General features: G+C 47.1%; 1 protein-coding gene across 5 annotated transcripts in view; it reads right to left on the bottom strand.

Moving 5' to 3' along the window:
- The window catches only part of rhbdf1a (rhomboid 5 homolog 1a (Drosophila)), a 32,421-nt gene that overhangs the window by 5,198 nt on the left and 7,950 nt on the right, over window positions 1-19,273 (bottom strand). For 3 of the 5 annotated variants that reach the window (XM_060037790.1, XM_060037784.1, XM_060037786.1), the window contains exons 2-13: window positions 10,018-10,162; window positions 9,237-9,376; window positions 8,326-8,433; window positions 5,814-6,027; window positions 3,685-3,891; window positions 2,988-3,110; window positions 2,474-2,640; window positions 1,962-2,213; window positions 1,022-1,133; window positions 702-776; window positions 426-587; window positions 200-300 (exon numbers count right to left, since the gene is read on the bottom strand). In XM_060037790.1, the coding sequence (XP_059893773.1) occupies window positions 200-300; window positions 426-587; window positions 702-776; window positions 1,022-1,133; window positions 1,962-2,213; window positions 2,474-2,640; window positions 2,988-3,110; window positions 3,685-3,891; window positions 5,814-6,027; window positions 8,326-8,433; window positions 9,237-9,376; window positions 10,018-10,134 (1,778 nt within the window). In that variant the 5' untranslated portion in view covers window positions 10,135-10,162. The remainder of the gene's footprint in view (window positions 1-199; window positions 301-425; window positions 588-701; window positions 777-1,021; window positions 1,134-1,961; window positions 2,214-2,473; window positions 2,641-2,987; window positions 3,111-3,684; window positions 3,892-5,813; window positions 6,028-8,325; window positions 8,434-9,236; window positions 9,377-10,017; window positions 10,163-19,273) is intronic. The other 2 variants (XM_060037787.1, XM_060037788.1) reach the window with 2 other exon arrangements.

Here is a 19,273-nt window from a genome sequence, read left to right as displayed (position 1 = left end):
GAATGATACAACTTCCTGAGGTTACTTGACATATTAAATCGGGCAAAGAAACAGCCTAAAATCCATAATTTTTGGTTACGTTTTTTATTATCTTGGATCTGGCAGCTCCAGACCGAAGTGCAATGCAGGAAGCAGAACGTGGAGGGCAGTGTGCTAACGCCAACACCATCTACCAGCACCACTACCCCTGGGGACCTACCTCGGGTCCTGATGGCACACGGAGCCATGCTGCCGGGCTTTCCCGTTGAGCTGCGGCGTGCTCGGATGCTGCGGCCACTTCACCCACACCGCGAGAGTACTCTGGTGGACGAGACACGGGAGAAACGGTCAATGAAACCTTTCCACCGCTAGTGTAAATCGGAGGGGGTGGTGGTGGTGGTGGGTGGTGGGTGGTGGGTGGTGGGTGGGGGGGGGGGTATACCGACCGAACAAGCCTCCTCCGAGGTCTGGACGCAGCCCGAGCGGTCGTTGCGCACGCAGCAGGCGGAGTTGCGCTCGATGGCTCTCTTGTCCCTGATCAGGTCGTGGACCTGCTTGTCCTGCCGCATGCACGGAGAGAATTTGGCCCCCAGGTGGATCAGGGCCTCCTGGTGGTTTGGACGGACGTAAGGGAAAATGAATCACACGCGCGAAGGTTCGGAAAACATCTTGGATGTCTACGGAACGGCCGATCAGAGAGGACGAGCCTGGGGTCTACTCACTGAGCTCGGCCCGATCCAGAAGTTCTCCTGCTGTACAAACTTGACATTTTCATACACGCCCTTGTTTCTTAAAACCTGTGGATGGACAGAGAAACATGATAAATAAATACGGAAATAAATACATCAATAAATAATATGGGAATCTATTTATCTGATCAACATTTTTTGGAATTAAATACATATTTTTGTTATCTCATTAAAATAGTTAAGTTATTAAGTATAGAAAATAATCAATAAACAAAAATGTGAAGGAAAAGTAATCTATCTTTTTTACATAAAATATTTGAAAGTAAAAAAAAAGGTGTCTGAGAAGTACTCACAGAATCAACCTTCTCGTCCTGGGAGAAGCCCACCGGTGCGATACCGTAAATGCATACAGCCAATATAGTGACCAGCAAGTGGACAAAGGTTATCCAGTATGTGAAGAAAGGCCTGCAGGGCACAGAGCGTCCACGTTAATGAACACGCAGAACAGAGGTCACGGTTCACCAGAAAACCCCAGAGACTTCACGGGGCCAACTTTATAATGGAACCACAACACTAACCTAACCCAATTACTAACACAAACCCTCCAACTAATACTCACACTATTACTAACCCTAACCCTTCTCATTCCCCTAACCCTAATACTAACCCCATCTTTATTACCCACACCAGTGGTTCTCAAACAGGGGTACGCGTACCCCTGGGGGTACGTTGGAGTACTGCTGGGGGTAAAAAAAATAGATAAGACAGGCCAATATTGCTCACTAAATTGTGCGTATTTGCACCCTTTTGATGTTCATGTTTACACTGCCAAATAGAACGCACAAACATCATTTATGTTTTTTATATTTTTTATTATATTATTTATTTCTCCCAAAATGATTTTTGTGCCGGTGAAGGGGGTACTCAGCTGAAGAAATATCTTAGAGGGGGGTACACAGTAGGAAAAGTTTGAGAACCACTGACTTACACCAACCTGGATACTAACCCAGGGTTTCCCACAGCACTTTACAGCTTAGACTAAGCAACACACGCCTGTCGCCTTAACCACGATGTCAAAAAAACGTTTTTTTTTATTTAATTTTAAATATTATACAAAAGTATAAAACAGTCAACCCGGTCTGACGGCAAACCACACCTCTTTGACAAACACGTTTTCTGCGGGAAACCCTGCTAAACCTTACCTCTCACTCACCTTCCCTCTAGCACTAAACCCAAACCCACAACAGGAACCCACCAAAAAAAAGCGAGAAGGGATAAAAACAAAAGCGAGACCTATGGTCGTCCATGTCCTCTATCTGCCTCTTGACGTAGCTGTCGATGCGCTTGCGGTAGGTGCGGTTGGTGAGCTTGCCCACCATGCCCAGGCCGTAGGGCCTCTTCTCCCGCTTGAACAGCTTCTGCACGGGCACCACGATGCGCTGGCCCCGCCGCTGCCCGTTCACGCTCACCACCTCCTGCCGCAGAGGCACCTTGGGGGGCCCCGGCATGCCCTCCTTGGCCTTACGCCAGCCCCGCTCCAGAGGCCTGGAGGAGGGGGAGAGAGAGGGGGGGGGGGAGAATAAGAATGATGAATGACGCTAGTATAAAACAGGACCCACAAAGGTATTCTGAAGGACCAGATTGTACATAGTATATCAGAAAGGGTCGCGGGTACTGAACACAAAAAGGGAATTCGTCATTGAGTCATCCATTTCAATCAATCACGTGCTCTGACTTCATCTTCTCTGCCTGTGTGCATGTGTCCGTGTGTGTGTTCATGTGCGTGTGCACGCGTGTGGACTCACAACATGAGGTGACTCCTCTCCAGCTCACTCTTGTCCAGCGCACTGCCTGTCATCTCCGTCTCGTCCAACTTGTCGTTAGACTCCTCCTCCTTTATGGCCGCCTCCGACGGTGACTCAAACACCTCGTCCGCGTACGTGGACATCTCCTCCCCGTGCATCAGGACGTCCTGAACGCAGAGGGACATTATGATTGAGCGCTCGCTCGATTTCCGTCTCCATCCTTATAATATAATCTGTTGGACTTGATGATTGACAGCTCAGTTCGGCCAATGAGGATGACATATCCTAGGGTTGACTTTGCCTAGTGAAGAAGGAAATATCTCCTTCCTTATAATATAATCAGTTGATCGTTGATGATAGACAGCACAGTTCGGCCAATGAGGATGAGATATTCTAGGGTTGGGTTCGCCTAGTGAAGAGGAACACGTCACCTTCCTTATAATATAGTCGGTTGGACTTGATGATAGACAGCTCAGTTCGGCAAATGAGGTTGAGCTATTTGAGGCTAGGTTACCCTGGCGAAGAAGGAGGTGTCCAGCTCGTCAGCAAAGTCCAGGATGTCCTCGTCCATGAAGCTGGCCGGGGTGAAGCTCCGCCTCTGGGCCCGCCGCAGGGTGTTGTCCCGCAACGAGCGCCCCTGACAGAGGAAGACACACGTTCACACAATCACTCAAGTCTGACGATCTGGTAACGTACATCCTGTTGAGTTCAATGGTTGAAATTGGAGCAATTTATATGTTGTAGTTCTGATTTAGTAACATAAGTAACAACACAACTCTGTGTCAGTCAGTGTATGTCTATTGTGGATATGAATATTTGTAATCCTCAAAAGAAATATAAATAGGGAAGCAGATTAAGAATATTAAACAATATATGAATCTGAATTTTTGGATCACTGTTTTACAAAACACACACACGCATCAACACACGCATCCATGCATGCACGCACACAAACACATTCCTATACACCGATGTTCACATCCAGGCATACACAGATACACACACACACACACACACACACACAAACAAACCCACTTCCATACACTCCCACGCATGTACACATACACACACACACACACACACACACACACACACACACACACACACACACACACACACACACACACACACACACACACACACACACACACACACACACACACACACACACACACACACACACACGCACACACACGCACACACACACACACCTTGACCAGCGCGGCGGCGGCCCTGAAGCTCATCTTGGCCACCGACTCTCTCTTGCGGCGTCGGGGCAGGCGGTTGAGTCCCGAGCGGGAGCTGGTGAAGGAGCAGAGGGAGGCGGCGCCGGGGGTGATGGGGGTCTGGGGCACGCTGTAGCCATCCACCTCCTCCACCATGCGGAAGGCCCTGCCTCGCGCCAAGGGGTCCACGATCTGCAGCGGTGCAAAGACATGCTCAGTGAGTTAGTGCGTCAAGGTGTATTCAGATAGCGCCCTTCAGAACCCGGGTTACCAGGTACTTAACAAGGACACCCGACATGAGTTCAATATATGTGCCAAAACAATGGAAATATATGATATAAACAGATTAAAAAACAGCACAAACAAGCAAACAAACAAAACAAAATTACACGAGTGCAATACAGGTAACAGGAGTAGCCCACTAAAAGGGGCTCTACATTATTTAATGTTATTTAGTGGTTATTTAGGTCTGACCAATATTCAGTGGTCAGACCTCAGGCACCTAGCGGTAGAGCTGGCCTGTCAATAATCCCCAAAGATACTTGACACAATTCTTGTTCACTCACGGTAGAGATCTGTCAACATGATTTTAGTCAACACTAGCGAAGGGCCTATTCACAGAGGGTCAATTCAGGTGGAAGAATTGAAACACAACTAAAAAAGAAAATGAAACGCAATAGTGGGGCTTGCTTTGAAACCACCAGTGATGCCAGTAACGCGTTAATTAGTAATGCGTTACTGGCCTCGGACCACTTTTTTCAGTAACGAGTAATCTAACGCGTTACTATTTCCAAACCAGTAATCAGATTAAAGTTACTCATCAAAGACACTGTGCGTTAATTTTTTTTTACCGATCGCCGATTGGATTGGGAGCGATGGAGTGGTGTGTGTGTCTGTCCGTCTGGCTGTCTGTCTGCCTGTTTGTGTGAGAGTGCGTGTGCGTGTGAAGCGTCTCTGTTACAGTTGCGGACCGACGCCCCGCCCTCGTGGGTAAAACCCTCCGTTTGTCGATGGCCATGCAAATGACCATGTGTTTTTCAATGCATGGGATTTGTTTAAAATGATGTTAGTTTTGATGTGCCTTTCCCCGGACGTGATTGGTTGCTGCATCGGAAAGCCGAGGATCCAGGAAGACAAAATACGGGCGGGCTCAACATTCGCGGCACCTTGTCTCGGATTTGCAGCTTGCCATTTAGGTCTTCAAATGCTTAATTTGTTACTGGATTGAGGCTCTTGTTAGCTACCAGGGAACTGGGCCAGGGTAAGGTTGTTGAAGGTTATCGAAAACCGACACGCAGTTACACCTTTGTTAAGAAACACTATGCGCACGTGTATTTTGGGAGCTTCTCTTTGGTTATATTCATTTCTTTGATTTGGACAGCACCCAATGGTCCTTTTCCTTTTGTATTTTTGCCTCCTCTGTTAGTGTTTAGTTGATTATCCCAAACACTAAATAAACAACTTTAAGTTAACCAACGAAAAAAAAAGTTAGTTTTGGCAAAACCGGTTGTCATTTTTTATTTTGAGGTGGCAGGGGGTGTTTTCGCAGCTAAATGTAATTAATAAAGTAACTTGTAATCTAACGTAGTTACTTTTAAAATCAAGTAATCAGTAAAGTAACTAAGTTACTATTTTAAGGAGTAACTAGTAATCAGTAATCTGATTACTTTTTCAAGGTAACTGTGGAAACACTGGAAACCACACATATCACAAATGATTGCTTAATTATATATATATTATATAAATTATTAATATCACTTTTCTAATTTTTGTAGCAATAAAAAACAAACACAGTATACTTCATATGAAAGGTTTCAATAACCTCTCTCTCTCACTCTCTCTCTCTCTCTCTCTCTCTCTCTCTCTCTCTCTCTCTCTCTCTCTCTCTCTCTCTCTCTCTCTCTCTCTCTCTCTCTCTCTCTCTCTCTCTCTCTCTCTCTCTCTCTCTCTCTCTCTCTCTCTCTCTCTCTCTCTCTCTCTCTCTCTCTCTCCCTCCCTCCCTCCCTCCCTCCCTCCCTCCCTCCCTCCCTCTCTCTCTCTCTCTCCCTCCCTCCCTCTCTCTCTCTCTCTCCCTCTCCCTCTCTCTCCCTCCCTCCCTCAGAGGGCGGGCCTACCTTCTGCATGCCGTGCTGCGAGGTGGGGACGTAGAGGGGCGGTGGCGTCTCGGTGCTGGTCAGGGAGATGTTGTCCTGGCTGGGCAGGTCCATCTCCCGGAGGACCTGGGGCTTCAGCCGGCCGTAGCGCATGCTGCAGTGGCGCAGGCTCTTCCTCTGCCACTTCTGCGTGGCGTCGCCGTCTTTACTCACGCCGAACCAGTCCGCCGTGCCCCTGATGCCACGCCACACACACACACACACACACAGGGAGGCCCCTCAGTCCCAGGTGGGAGACCGCGTACGCACGGGCATAAGCACGCGCACACACACACTCAGTCACATGTGCGTACACACACACGAGCGCGCCCGTACACACCCACACACTCACTCACACATATATGCGTACTGCGTACAAACACAAACTTTTACACACAGATGCGAGCACTCACTCACTCACTCACTCACTCACTCACTCACTCACTCACTCACTCACTCACTCACTCACACACTCACACACTCACACACACTCACTCACTCACACACTCACACTCTCACACACACACACACACACACACACACACACACACACACACACACACACACACTCACGCCTTGCTCATCTTCCCTTTCCCCAATCCGTTTGGTGAACTATACGCTAAAGGTAACTGTGTGTGTTAAAGGAGAGTCGTGTGGGATACAACATGCAGTGCAAGAGAGAGATAAGGTTATATTTCCCAAGGAAAGAGAGAGGGGCGAAAAAAAGAGTTTCCCAGATGCCAAAGGGCAGAGACGGAAGGAATAAGCCTGGGCATGTTTGTGTGTTCACGCAACACTTGAAACACACAAATGTTGGCTGATACACCATGCACGCACGCGCACACACACACACACACACACACACACACACACACACACACACACACACACACACACACACACACACACACACACACACACACACACACACACACACACACACAGGCATGCATGCACTCATGTAAATACATTTGATTTATATAGTGTAGCTGAGGGCCAATTACGCAACAGCAGACCTACGAGGATTCTGAAACCACCCGCTTGAGGGAAATATCATTCCTTTTCATTTTCTCTTCTAGCTGACCACCCATAAGAAGCATTCAGATAGAGAAAGCAAAACCTGGGACTATCATTTTGAATACTGTTCATCTCTAGCTCACATTCTCGGGGCTGGGAACACCCTGTTCTACCGAATTACAACCTCATGTTGGTAATGCAGTAAATCCTCCTAAGCAACACACTAGACTCCCTTAACACCCAAAACATCCCGGAGCCCGGGGAAGAGCAAATATTTTACAGCGCTGCGCTCCTAAACAAGCTAATTAGCAGGGTCAACAACACCCTACCCGCCTTAAAATCCCCAGCCCTAACTAGTAACACACGAATGTGAACAAATACTTCGCTTCGGATTTGATGTAGAAATCGAGTCACAGATAGGTGTCCCCTTCTCGCTTGACTTAACCAAGTTCAACGTTTATCGAAACAACAGCTTTTTTTTTTGCTTTTTTTTTGTCTTTGCTGGTCCTGTGCCATTCGGCTCCCTCGCCAAATAACTGCTGTGTGACGCAGTCAAATAGCAGACATTTCTGCAGCTGTGAATTCCCCCTCCGCTTTGCTTTGGGTTGGTGCCCATGCCCTTTCTGTTTATATAGGCCAACACCTGGATGCCCGGGCTAGAGGCCAGAGTCATCCAATCTTTGGCCCACTACAAGAACTTGCATCCCCTGTCTGATCTGACCAGCCAGCCAGGGCCAGGACCGGCCAGAGTCCAAACCCCAGGCCTAATCCCCTGGCTCTCAGTCTTCTATCTCTGGGCGCTATACCCTTTTTCTGTTTGACAGATGCGCAGGAGATCGTGTGATCCTGGGCTCCGGTTCCGGTCTGGGGGTTATGACTGAATCCGAAGAATGCTGAGAGGGGAATCCCAAAACACGGAAGCGAAAACAGAAACAGCAGCGCTAGGGTTTGGGTTCCTGTTTTGATTCTTGATACAATGCTTAATCGCAACTAGATACATACACACAAGCTTGCCATCCTGTTTTCTATTCCTCCCCTACATATCTATCTATATCACTCACAACCTGCAGTGACTATCCCGTTTTCGACATTTTAGTGACTCGAGGATTGGGTGGCTTCCATGATTATTTCACTCAAGATTTTACACTTGCTACGTCCAAAATCTAAACCGAAAGCAAACCCATCAAAATAAACGGAGGCTATCTGTTCATGTGCGCTCGTGAGCGGGATTAAAAAAACATTGTCTTCCCTTTCACTCCAACCTGTTCGTGACAGTGACCCCCTTGTGCTATCAAAGTGACCCATAGAAAATAAAAAGGAAACGTCTCCTACACATATGAAAACACAGCATCATCATCATCATCATCATCATCATCATCAGCAAAGCACAGCCAGTGTCGGCCAGTGTACTGTCCTCACCGACACACTAAGGGACCCTATCGCCAGACCTGAGGGTCCGGGACGCTTCCTGCAGTACCTGAGCAGGGTTCTGGAGAGAGAGTGGTACTTTCTGGAGGCGTGGCGGGCGGCCCTCTGGCCTTTAACGGGCACCGTGTTAATCCTCTCAAAGTGCACCCGCCTGCTGCTGCGAAGAGGTGGGGGGGAGGGGGGGAAAGGGGGGAGTGGAGCACGGAGAAGGGGGGGAGAGAGGGGAAAAAAGGGAGGAAAGAGAAAGTGAAAGAGGAAAAAGGAAGAGACAAGAGACAAGAGAGTAGGGACAAGAGACAAAGGGGGGGAAGACAGTAAGAGAGGAGAGTGGCGGTGCTGCCGCACTCGGCGTGCAGAGAACAGAGGTCTGGTGGGGAAACGTGGCGTTAAAAGGCGTCAGCGACGAGGTTTAGAAACAAGACTCGTCGGCAAGCAGAGGACGACAAACGATTGTGTTAATCAGGCCACCAGAGGAGAAGGAGTTTTGTGAGAGGAATCGGGATGGCAGGAAAGTCTAGGTTAGAGGAAAACGTGACATTTTGGAAGATGCTGTTAGATGAAACCACAGCGGCACGTGGCAGGTGGGGAGAACCGGGTTCGTGCGGCGGTCTGGGCGTTGTGTTACGTTGATGAACGATGAGCCATGATAATCGGGGAATGATTGAAAAAAAGCCTCTGTTTATTTGATACGGCCTCTGATTGACATCCACATCCACAATGCTGATACGCAATATTAATCTAATAATATGATTACTATCTCACAATGGAGGGACAGATGAAATATTGCTGGCAGCTGCACGCGGTCCAACACATACAATTATTATTATTATTAATCATAATTATTCAGATGATCACAAATACTGGGAGTGGGACCGTCAATGATGAGGACTTCCATGCCACACGCCTGAAATGTCGCGGTTCATAGAAAGGGATGACTGTTTGTGTCAGCCGTGTCTCTACCTCTTGATGGTCTGCGTGATGGAGGACTGGCGCTGGAAGGCGGGCCTCCGGGTGTCGAAGAAGTCCCGGGGCGGGGACTGGAGGTGGGTGGTCTCCACTGGCATGCTGATGCTGCGCAGGAAGCCCTGACGCTTCACCGGCTACAAAACAACCCCCACAAATTCAACAAAGATACACGCACAGGCAAAAACACATGTAAACACTCAAGCACATCCACAGACGCACACACAAATGCATACGCTCATTTATGCACAGGCAAAAACAAACACACACACACACACACACACATTCACACATATACACACACACACACACATTCATAAACACACACACATACACATATACACAACATACACGCAAACCCACAAATGCACACACATGCATACATCCCCCCACATACACACACACACACACATACACATTCAAAAACATGCACACACATTCATACACGTACACACATAAACACACGCAGAAAACACATACACTCACACACACATGCACACACACACACCCTCAAAGAACAAACACACACACACAGAGAGGAAGTGTCAAAAGATAATATGATAAACCAGTAAACATTCTGTAGTTTACTGGTTTTGTAGTTTACACACACACACACACACACACACACACACACACACACACACACACACACACACACACACACACACACACACACACACACACACACACAGGTGTACTCAGCACACTCCTCAAACAGACCAGGAAAAAGCCTGTGACGTGTGGGAGCCAGTCATAGCAGGGGCGGCATGGGACCCACCTGAACGAGGGGGTGGGGCTCGTCCAAGGACACCTGGGCCATGGGGATGTCCAGCTTCAGCCATGGAGGCTTCTTCCTCTGCAGGCTGCTGGTGCTCTCTCGCCTCGGTTCAGCCATGCTGTCCCCCCCACGCCACGCCTGCCAGCTGAGCAGAACAAAGCAGGAGAACAGAAAGAGGTTGAGATACAATTGCTTGTTTACATCCTACCTGTTACCTAGGGTTATCTAGCGTTAACTTTTGTGTCCGGGGGTGAACCGGTCACAAGGGAGCAGAGATCCCCTTATGTGTTCTCTGCTTGATGACAACACAGGCAACTCTGTCCTTAGGTAGGGCGTGCTAACTCTAACGCATCTGGCGCTTTATGTATCAACCTCACACTCTCACGCAAGAAATGTCACGGAAAAATAAAATCTTCTCCCCTCTCAATTCGTCAATTTTCTGTTGATGACTAGACTAGACCAAAGCGTATTTTCTTAAAGGCAGGGGGAGTTTTTGTCGATATAGCTCTTTGAAACGGCATTTTCCCCTCACTCTCATTATTTGCATTTAGAAGTCTCATCTGTCCTGACACTATGAAGAAATGACCAAAACAGGGTCAACACACATCACACCCGGAGCCCATGTCCAGCCAGATTCACATCAAGCATACATTCCCACACAACCACATGCACGTATACAAAAACGGCGACAGTATACTCATGAGACTTTAATTCTCATTTTCAGCGATGATATTTACTTTTTTTTGCACGCCTTTGCACGCCTACTCATGCATAAGATGATACAGAGTGAAGCGATACTAAACAACTTCTGAAAAGCTTCAGGCATTCGCCACAAGAGGACACTGATGAGCACCTTTATGCTGTAATGTACAGCATCGGTATCTTTTAATCAATTAATTCAGTCCACTATTAACTATATATTAACGTAAACAGGCACGCAAATAAAAAGCCAGTTTTCCGGCATTAAACAAAGCTGTTAATTTAAGATCGAGTTATTTTATTTTCCGTAAAAAACACAACAATCTTCTTACTGTTAAATAACCCTTTGACTCCATGGACAAGGTCAGAAATCTATCAACACGCCAAATTATTACCAGAATAATTGAGCTGATAAGGACTGCTGGCACCAACGAGCAAAACCTTCATAAAACCTCATCCCCGTCATTCCATCGCCTACAGCCATCCACCCACACTGGGTGGAGAGAGCTTGCTTCCTGTCATTTTCTTAACTGCAGGTACTCATTAAAGAGCACACACACATAAACAGAAACACACACACACACACACACACACACACGCACACAAACAAGGTATTATGTTCCCTTAGAATAGGCAAATCTGCCACCGCCGCGTATCTTGGCATCACTTTTCTCACTGTAATAAAAAGTGTAATATTGCGAGGGAGTGTCCTTGTGCTATGAAGAGCTACAGGGTAAAATGCAGAAAAGCTACTGTCTTTTATTCACGGTAATATGTATACACAGTATAGTATCATCATATATGTATTGTATAGTATTATATATATATATATATATATATATATATATATATATAGTATAGTATTATATAGTATTGTATTATATATATATATATAAATATATTTATACTGCTTAGCAATAGCGATCTTGACTTGGACCCCTTTCCGGTGCGTTTTGAACTTCCAGGGACCCTAGTAGCGGTCACATCTGTTACACATTGACATTTTGCACACACCCCAGGATGCGTCCTGTTTTTGTCCCCGGGCCATCACCCGCATGACAGCGACGGTCACACACACACATCCACCCCCCCACACACACACACACACACACACACACACACACACACACACACACACCACACACACACACAAGGAGGGGGGGGGGGGGGGGGGGGCATAAATCCTTCTCTGTACGGAAAGGCAAAGAGTCATTGCTGTCAGTGCGTCTTAGCGCAGGCGGATATACAGTCTTGGCCCGTGAACAGGGTGGCGACGGTAGTGGTCGACCGCACTGCCGCTCTGCATTGAATCACCGCGGTCAAGGACTCTGTGGGGGTGTGGGAGCGTGTGTGTGTGTATATGTGCGTGTGTGCGTATATGTGCGTGTGTGTGTATATGTATATGTGTGTGTGCATGTCTATGGCTGTGTGTTTGTGTGTTTGTGTGTATGTGTGTGTGTGTGTGTGTGTCTATTTGTGTGTGTGTATGTTTGAATGTGTGTGTGTGTCAGTGTGTGTGTGTGTGTGTGTGTGTGTGTGTGTGTGTGTTTGTGTGTGTCTATGAGTCTGTGTGTGTGTGTGGTGTGTGTGTGTGTGTGTGTGTGTGTGTGTGTGTGTGTGTGTGTGTGTGTGTGTGTGTGGCCGGGAGGGACATTTCCACAATCCCACAATGGGTTCAAAGGCACGACGCAGATAATACACAGCTCGCTACTGTATAACGCAGTGACTGCTGCCCCTGACACCGCCGACGGAGGAGGCTGTGCGCACACACACGTCGCGTGGGAGGGTGTTTGGAAACGGCCCCCGCACTAGGTCGAATGAAGTCGCGTCTGAGTGTTTAAAAAGCACAGAGGTGGTATAAAACCAGAAGGCTCAGAACACATCAGTTTACCTCCCACCGCCCCGATGGCACGCTTAAGCGTTTGTAAAAGAGGTGCAGGGGCAGGCGGGGGGGGGGGCTTGGCTACGGAATGTATTTGACCGACACAGCTCTTTTTGTCTGTTCAGTGATGTCTGGGCCAGATTGGCCACGCAGAGCATTAACAACAGAGGGATGGTGGACCCAGTAAGACGACGGTGCTGCTGCCGCCGCTGCTGCTGCTGCTACTGGGCATATTGGAAAGACTGGGGTGTGTGAGTGGTGTGTGTGTGTGTGTGTGTGTGTGTGTGTGTGTTCTGGTTGGGGAGAGGAGAGCTCAGTCAGTTGAATGGGCTGGATGGGTAAACACAGACACAGACACAGACACAGACACAGACACAGACACAGACACAGACACAGACACAGACACAGACACAGACACAGAGAGCAAGAAACAGAGTAACAGAGAGAGAGAGAGAGAGAGAGAGAGAGAGATAGAGAGAGAGAGATAGAGAGAGAGAGAGAGAGAGAGAGAGAGAGAGAGAGAGAGAGAGAGAGAGAGAGAGAGAGAGAGAGAGAGAGAGAGAGAGAGAGACACAGAGAGACAGAGAGAGAGAGAGAAACAGAGAAATAGAGAAACAGAAAAAGGGGCAGGGAGAGAGACAGAGAGAGATACAGAGATGTGAAGTCACACACATGTTAGAGAGAGAGAGAGAGAGAGAGAGAGAGAGAGAGAGAGAGAGAGAGAGAGAGAGAGACCGAGAGAGACCGTGAGAGAGAGAGACAGACTGTAATACATAGTCGCACACGTGTTACAGCACAATCCCACAGCTCCAGTTTAACCTAGTTTTTGTGGAGCCCATAAATGCTCACATAAATGTTCACTGAACTGTGCACTACTGTGCACTTCTATGCACTACTGTGCAGGTACAGATGGAGGCACAGCAATACATGTATTTTAAGCCAATCTAAGCTCCGCAAAAAATAACCTACACAAATCTGCAGGCAGAATGCATAGCTTTCACACCTCACACCCTTTTCAAATGGCAAACCCACACACACGGAAAGAGACACACAGACACACACGCAGATACGCGCACACACACAGTGACACGCACACACAGACAGAAATACATACACAGATACGCGCACACACACACACACACAGTGACACGCACACACAGACAGAAATACATACACAGATACGCACACACACACACACACACCCACACACACAAAGAGACACACATGTGAACGCACGGACACACACACACACACCAGCTATGCTGCAACAATTGCAATGGTTTGCCGCGGGCTACTGCACTAGTCATTAAATCAGCTCTCCAATTAGGCCAATCAGCAGGGAGGCTGATGGGATGGAGAGCCGGCACGGAGATGGGGCATTCACGATGGAGAGGGACGATAGAGCACGCAAGAATCCGGCACTTCTTCACACTAAACACCGTTTTTTCAGATTTGGGCCGCTTCTGCGACATGTTGCAACTCTGGAGTTGAGAAAAGGCTGCTTCAATGAAGACGATAAGAGCTCTGTTGTAGCTCTGTTGTGGCCTATACTTAGCACTGATTACTGAACTATCTAGGAGAGAATAGAATAGAGGGAATGTCAGTGTAAATGCCTTTGACTGGACTACACACAATGGGGTTCCGATAAAACCTGAATGAATCCACAAATCAATTAAATACGCTTGACTGTTCCCAGTTGTCTGGATCAAAGCCTCCGCTCAACGACGACAACGTAAAAAGAATCCACAGCTACGCCATGTTATATAATCCAACGCTTCTAAGAATTAGCCACAAATCTAAGAATATATTCAGAAGAGGACAATATAATTTGCTTTGATGACTCTAAATACGATCATATCAGGTCATGCAGGCCTAACAGTGGAGAATACTGAGGCACGAGCTGCAATGGTGCGTCGGTACATCTCTCCCACACATTGGTGGTTTGACCTATGTCAGAGCAGGGAGCGGAGACTGGGCTGAAGCTCTGTTCCTGGTTCCTGTAAGGTACCGCTGCCTTCACAGGCTAAATAAGTCCTTCGGCAGCAGAGGAGAAATCCTCGGGGCTGGGAGCTGATTAAATTCTGCATTGGCTATTAACCAAGCCAGAGGATTAGTGCTCCAATTGCCGGAGCATGTTATCTTATCTCTTCATACGTGCCCAAGTCCTCCGTCCCAAGATGAATTATTCGACCATCACCGGCTTAGCCCAGAAATCCGGTCGAGCGATTTAAACGATTCAATCCAAACCTGCCATCGTGAGGTCAGACAGATAATATTACCTCGCTTGACTTACTGTGTTATCAGCTGGGTTGGCTGGGTAATTATTTCAAGTATTAGGACTATTTTCTCACGGCTATACTCTATACTTGATTTAAGACCCACATTCTCGTTGACTCTATTTTCTGTCAGCGTTGTTATGACGTCTAGTTTGTTGATTTCTTATTCGGTTGCATGCACGATTTCCCTAGGTGTAGAGATGTCCCTCCATGTTTTAACTTTGAGGTTAAACAGACTATCGGTCGGACCTCTCTCTCTTTCCTCTCTCGCTGTATTCTATTGAATTTCAAACGGCAGACGAGGCACACTCTCATATGAATTTTCCAGACACGGTTTTAATAGAATGGCTTTGTAAATGGCTTGCAGTCGTGCAGAGAGAGAGAGAGAGAGAGAGAGAGAGAGAGGAGAGAGAGATGAGAGAGAGAGAGAGAGAGAGAGAGAGAGAGAGAGAGGGAGAAGAGAGAGAGAGAGAGAGAGAGAGAGAGAGAGAGAGAGAGAGAGAGAGAGAGAGAGAGACAGACAGACAGACAGACAGACAGACAGACAGACAGACAGACAGACAGACAGACAGACAGACAGACAGACAGACAGACAGACAGACAGACAGACAGACAGAGACAGACAGACAGACAGACAGACAGAGAGAGAGAGAGAGAGAGAGAGAGAGAGAGAGAGAGAGAGAGAGGAAGCTGCCTGCCGCTGCTACAGGTGAGGCTTGACAGCCAACATTGTGGAGAGAAGCTAGGCTAGGTCACGGCGGCTAGTGGACATGGAACAGGGAGTAGCTAGCAAGCATAACGGCTGCACTGGGTCTCCATGTTGACAACAAGCAGTAGCGAATGGTTCCAGCTGATTTTCACTATCGTGGTATTCTACATCTGCAGCAGACGGGAGCTTCGGCTTGAAGTTCACAGTCATCATGAATAAGTGATGAAGCCCTTCGTGTCTCCAGGTGTTCTGTTTAGAGTCGAGGTTCTTATGTGTTGCTGCTGATGCTTCACAATGTCTGGGCATACCAGCATAAGTAAACTGAATTCCATTCACTGCGCAGATGTATGGAAAAATCCTCTCCAGATGCAATTATTGTGTATGATTTAATGGTTGCAAGGTTATGCAATGAAATTACCAGTGGAGCCCAACGTTGAAAACTACTATGAAAAACAGTCATAGCATATTTTTGCATGATTGTGAATGTTGGCAACGTTAAAAAAAAAAAAGAGAAGAAAAAAAAAGGATGGTTGCCACATTCTTCGAGCACATTTCAGGGAAACAGCGGTGAACCATTCCCGCATTCCACCAGCGCAACCGGGATGAAACCACATCACCACCAAGGTGGTCTGGCTAGCCAATAAGCACGGCATCTGGCTGGCTTCAGGGTACAGCCTGTTCGACTACTGGCCCTGCTGCTCTTCTCAGCAGGGAGGGGAGGGAGGGAGGGAGGGAGGGAGGGAGGGGAGGGAGGGAGGGAGGAACAAGGCGGGGATCCGAGGCCTGGGTAGTAGGATTGAACGATTTGGGGAAATAATCGAATTGCGATTTAGTATGCGATTTTTTTCTTTTTGAAGTTCCTAATGTTCTGTATTATTCATTCATGATTCATTCTTCTGGACAACAAAACGTTGGAAGCAGTCAACATATAAACCACCCTTTCCTTTAGGCCAGGCCTATCTGTTGAGATTAATTGATGCATGAATTGATATTATAACATCTTTATTTAACCATTCATTGTAAAAGATAAATAAATACGAATCTTACTGATCTCCAGTCAGTAACAGTAAAAAATCATAAAAAAGAATAATACTAATAATAAAAAAAATATATATATATATATATATATATATAATAAATTTATATCGCAGCCTTTGCGATTTGCAAATCGCTTCCTATTACATTGCGGTTTGAATTTGATTTATCCTTCAGCCGTCCTTGGTAGTAGCCCTCTCACTCTGACTGCCTCTCTTTGAGGAGGCTGACTTGTCATTTGGGGGCCGACAGACAGCCTGACAGGTTGGCGGCTAGCGAGTGGACTACCAGGCAGGGCCGGACACATCATGGCGAGAGACACTGGACTGGTGTAGGTGGAGAAGGTGGAGGAGGAACCACGCAACCACCGTGTAACGGATGACCTCATTAGTCTGGCGCGGGGGGTGACTGCATACTCAAGCACAGCACTTCCTGCCCCCCGCCGGCCCTTGTTCCTCTCTTCCTCGGCCCTCCTCTCTTTCCTGTGCATGTTTTAAAATATCTGTCTTTCTTTTATGACTCCAGCTCAGCTTCCTGTTTACGTTGCAGGCATTTTAATGGAATCCTGGAATTGACTTTTTTAGTTTTTTTCTGAAATATCTACATTTTTCTTGGGCTTTCTGGTAGTAGATCATCCTCAATATGCATGAACCCTTAGCATAAACCCTTAGCATCTAAAAATATATGACTTTCAGCATTAACCGCTCCAATTATACCAAGTTAAGTTTTGTTCTATTTCACACTCCTGAATTTATTCACACCATTAAGGAAGTATTCAAGGGAGTCTCTAAAAGTTTGTCTTTCAAAGTCTCTCTCTCTCTTTTTCTCGCTCACAAAAAAGAGTGTCATACATAGTCATAAATCACCACATGCTCAATCTCACAATTAAAACGTGAGGGCAAGGACGGCTAAATATGGCTTTTAATGATCACATTCCAGAGAGAAGACCACGTCCTCCGTCACGCCAATGGCTCCAGGAATGTGCGAATCGGTATTTAATAAGTAACAGATCTGGCAATCGACTCAAATAGAAGAAGCGGGCATAAAGCCATGGCCCTTTCCAGCACACAGTTAGCTGTGTGACAAGTGTAACGCCATCTGACGTCCTTAACAGTATCTGATGGCCATCTGTGCATCGATTGAAAAAAATAACGTTTCCCATGATCTCTATATAGCAAGCTGATTCCCAACCAGGGCGTACACTTGAGTATCGTTGAAACTGAAACAGGAAGCGACACTGTACTAGTCGGTTCCTCTTGGTTTTATGTCATACCTGGGAGTATGCTTTTGCTAACTCTCACGTGATTAAGAGAGCATGAGGCTTTCACATGAATTTCAGCGTGACAAGGGTGAGAATTCAACCAAAGGGTAAAGACAATAAGTGTACGCACGCACACAGACACACACATGCACACACGCGCACACACACACACACATGCACGCACGCACGCACACACATATTTATTTTATGCTGTCTATGATCCCAGCCCACTGCCAGCTTTAGGGCTAGAAATCAACTCAGCTCAGCACCTCTAAAAGCCACACACACAGGAATGGACACAGACTCACACGCATACACACACACACACACACACACACACACACACCCACACACACACACTCACAGAGTCTAAACTAACCCGGGGACATGTGACGGGCTGTAAGAGCGAAAGCAGCCCTTATGACATTAAGAAAACACACACACACACACACACACACACACACACACACACACACACACACACACACACACACACACACACACACACACGCGCGCACACACACACGCGCGGCAAGAGAGACCGACCGAAATATCCTCCACAGCTGACCCGGGGATCAGGTGTCACGTCTGCCTGGCACGGGGGCACAGAGGCGGGCAGGCGGGTAGAAGGAGAGGGGTGGGTCTGGGGCTGCAGGCTGGGTGGATGGATTAGGATGGGGGCTTGGCTGACAGACCCGCAGTACCCGGAGCTGGTGAAAACTAATTATATTCCCCCTGGATCTTTGCGTGTGTTGACACTCAACCCTGTCAGCCTCTACTGTCCGTGTTTTCTTTTTTATTAATTTTGTTTAACAGTGCGAAGAGGACAATTCTACCGGGTGGAATTTGGTTGTGAATATCGCTGTCTCTCTGTCAGCGAGTGCAATGTTTACGAAACGATAGGAGCGCGTGCCACATGATATGAATAGTGCATGGGCGTAAAACACGTCTGTTCTAACAGTGTGCAATGTGCCCACGCTGTGTATTTATAGAGATGAATTCAAAATGTACTTTGGTGTGAGAGCAAGGCGGAAACTAATAAAGAAAAACATTTCCATGGCCTACATCTCTCTTAAGGGCCTTAGAACGTTTTTTTGGTAGTAGGAATTCACAGGTGGAACAGATCAAGCTAGTTGTAGTCACTAGACAGGGGGATTTATTCCCTCATTCCTGTGTTGACAAGAAATAGGAAAAGAAATGCAGATTAAAAATGAACCATCCTTCTGTTTCTGAGCTTCCTCTGGGAAAAGCGTCCAAGGAGTCATGTTTAAACAGTACGCCTGCAGCATTCATACACTGAATCACGGACAAAGACCATTGTGTCTCTTACAAAGATTACGACATATCGTTACACATGCATCCGGACTCAATTATTATGACCGAAAGGGTCAAAC

This window comes from Gadus macrocephalus, chromosome 2, assembly GCF_031168955.1.
Source record: "Gadus macrocephalus chromosome 2, ASM3116895v1".
Taxonomy (NCBI): Eukaryota; Metazoa; Chordata; class Actinopteri; order Gadiformes; family Gadidae; genus Gadus; species Gadus macrocephalus.
The sequence above is the reverse complement of the archived record's forward strand: the minus strand, read 5'-3'. Positions and strand labels throughout refer to the sequence as shown.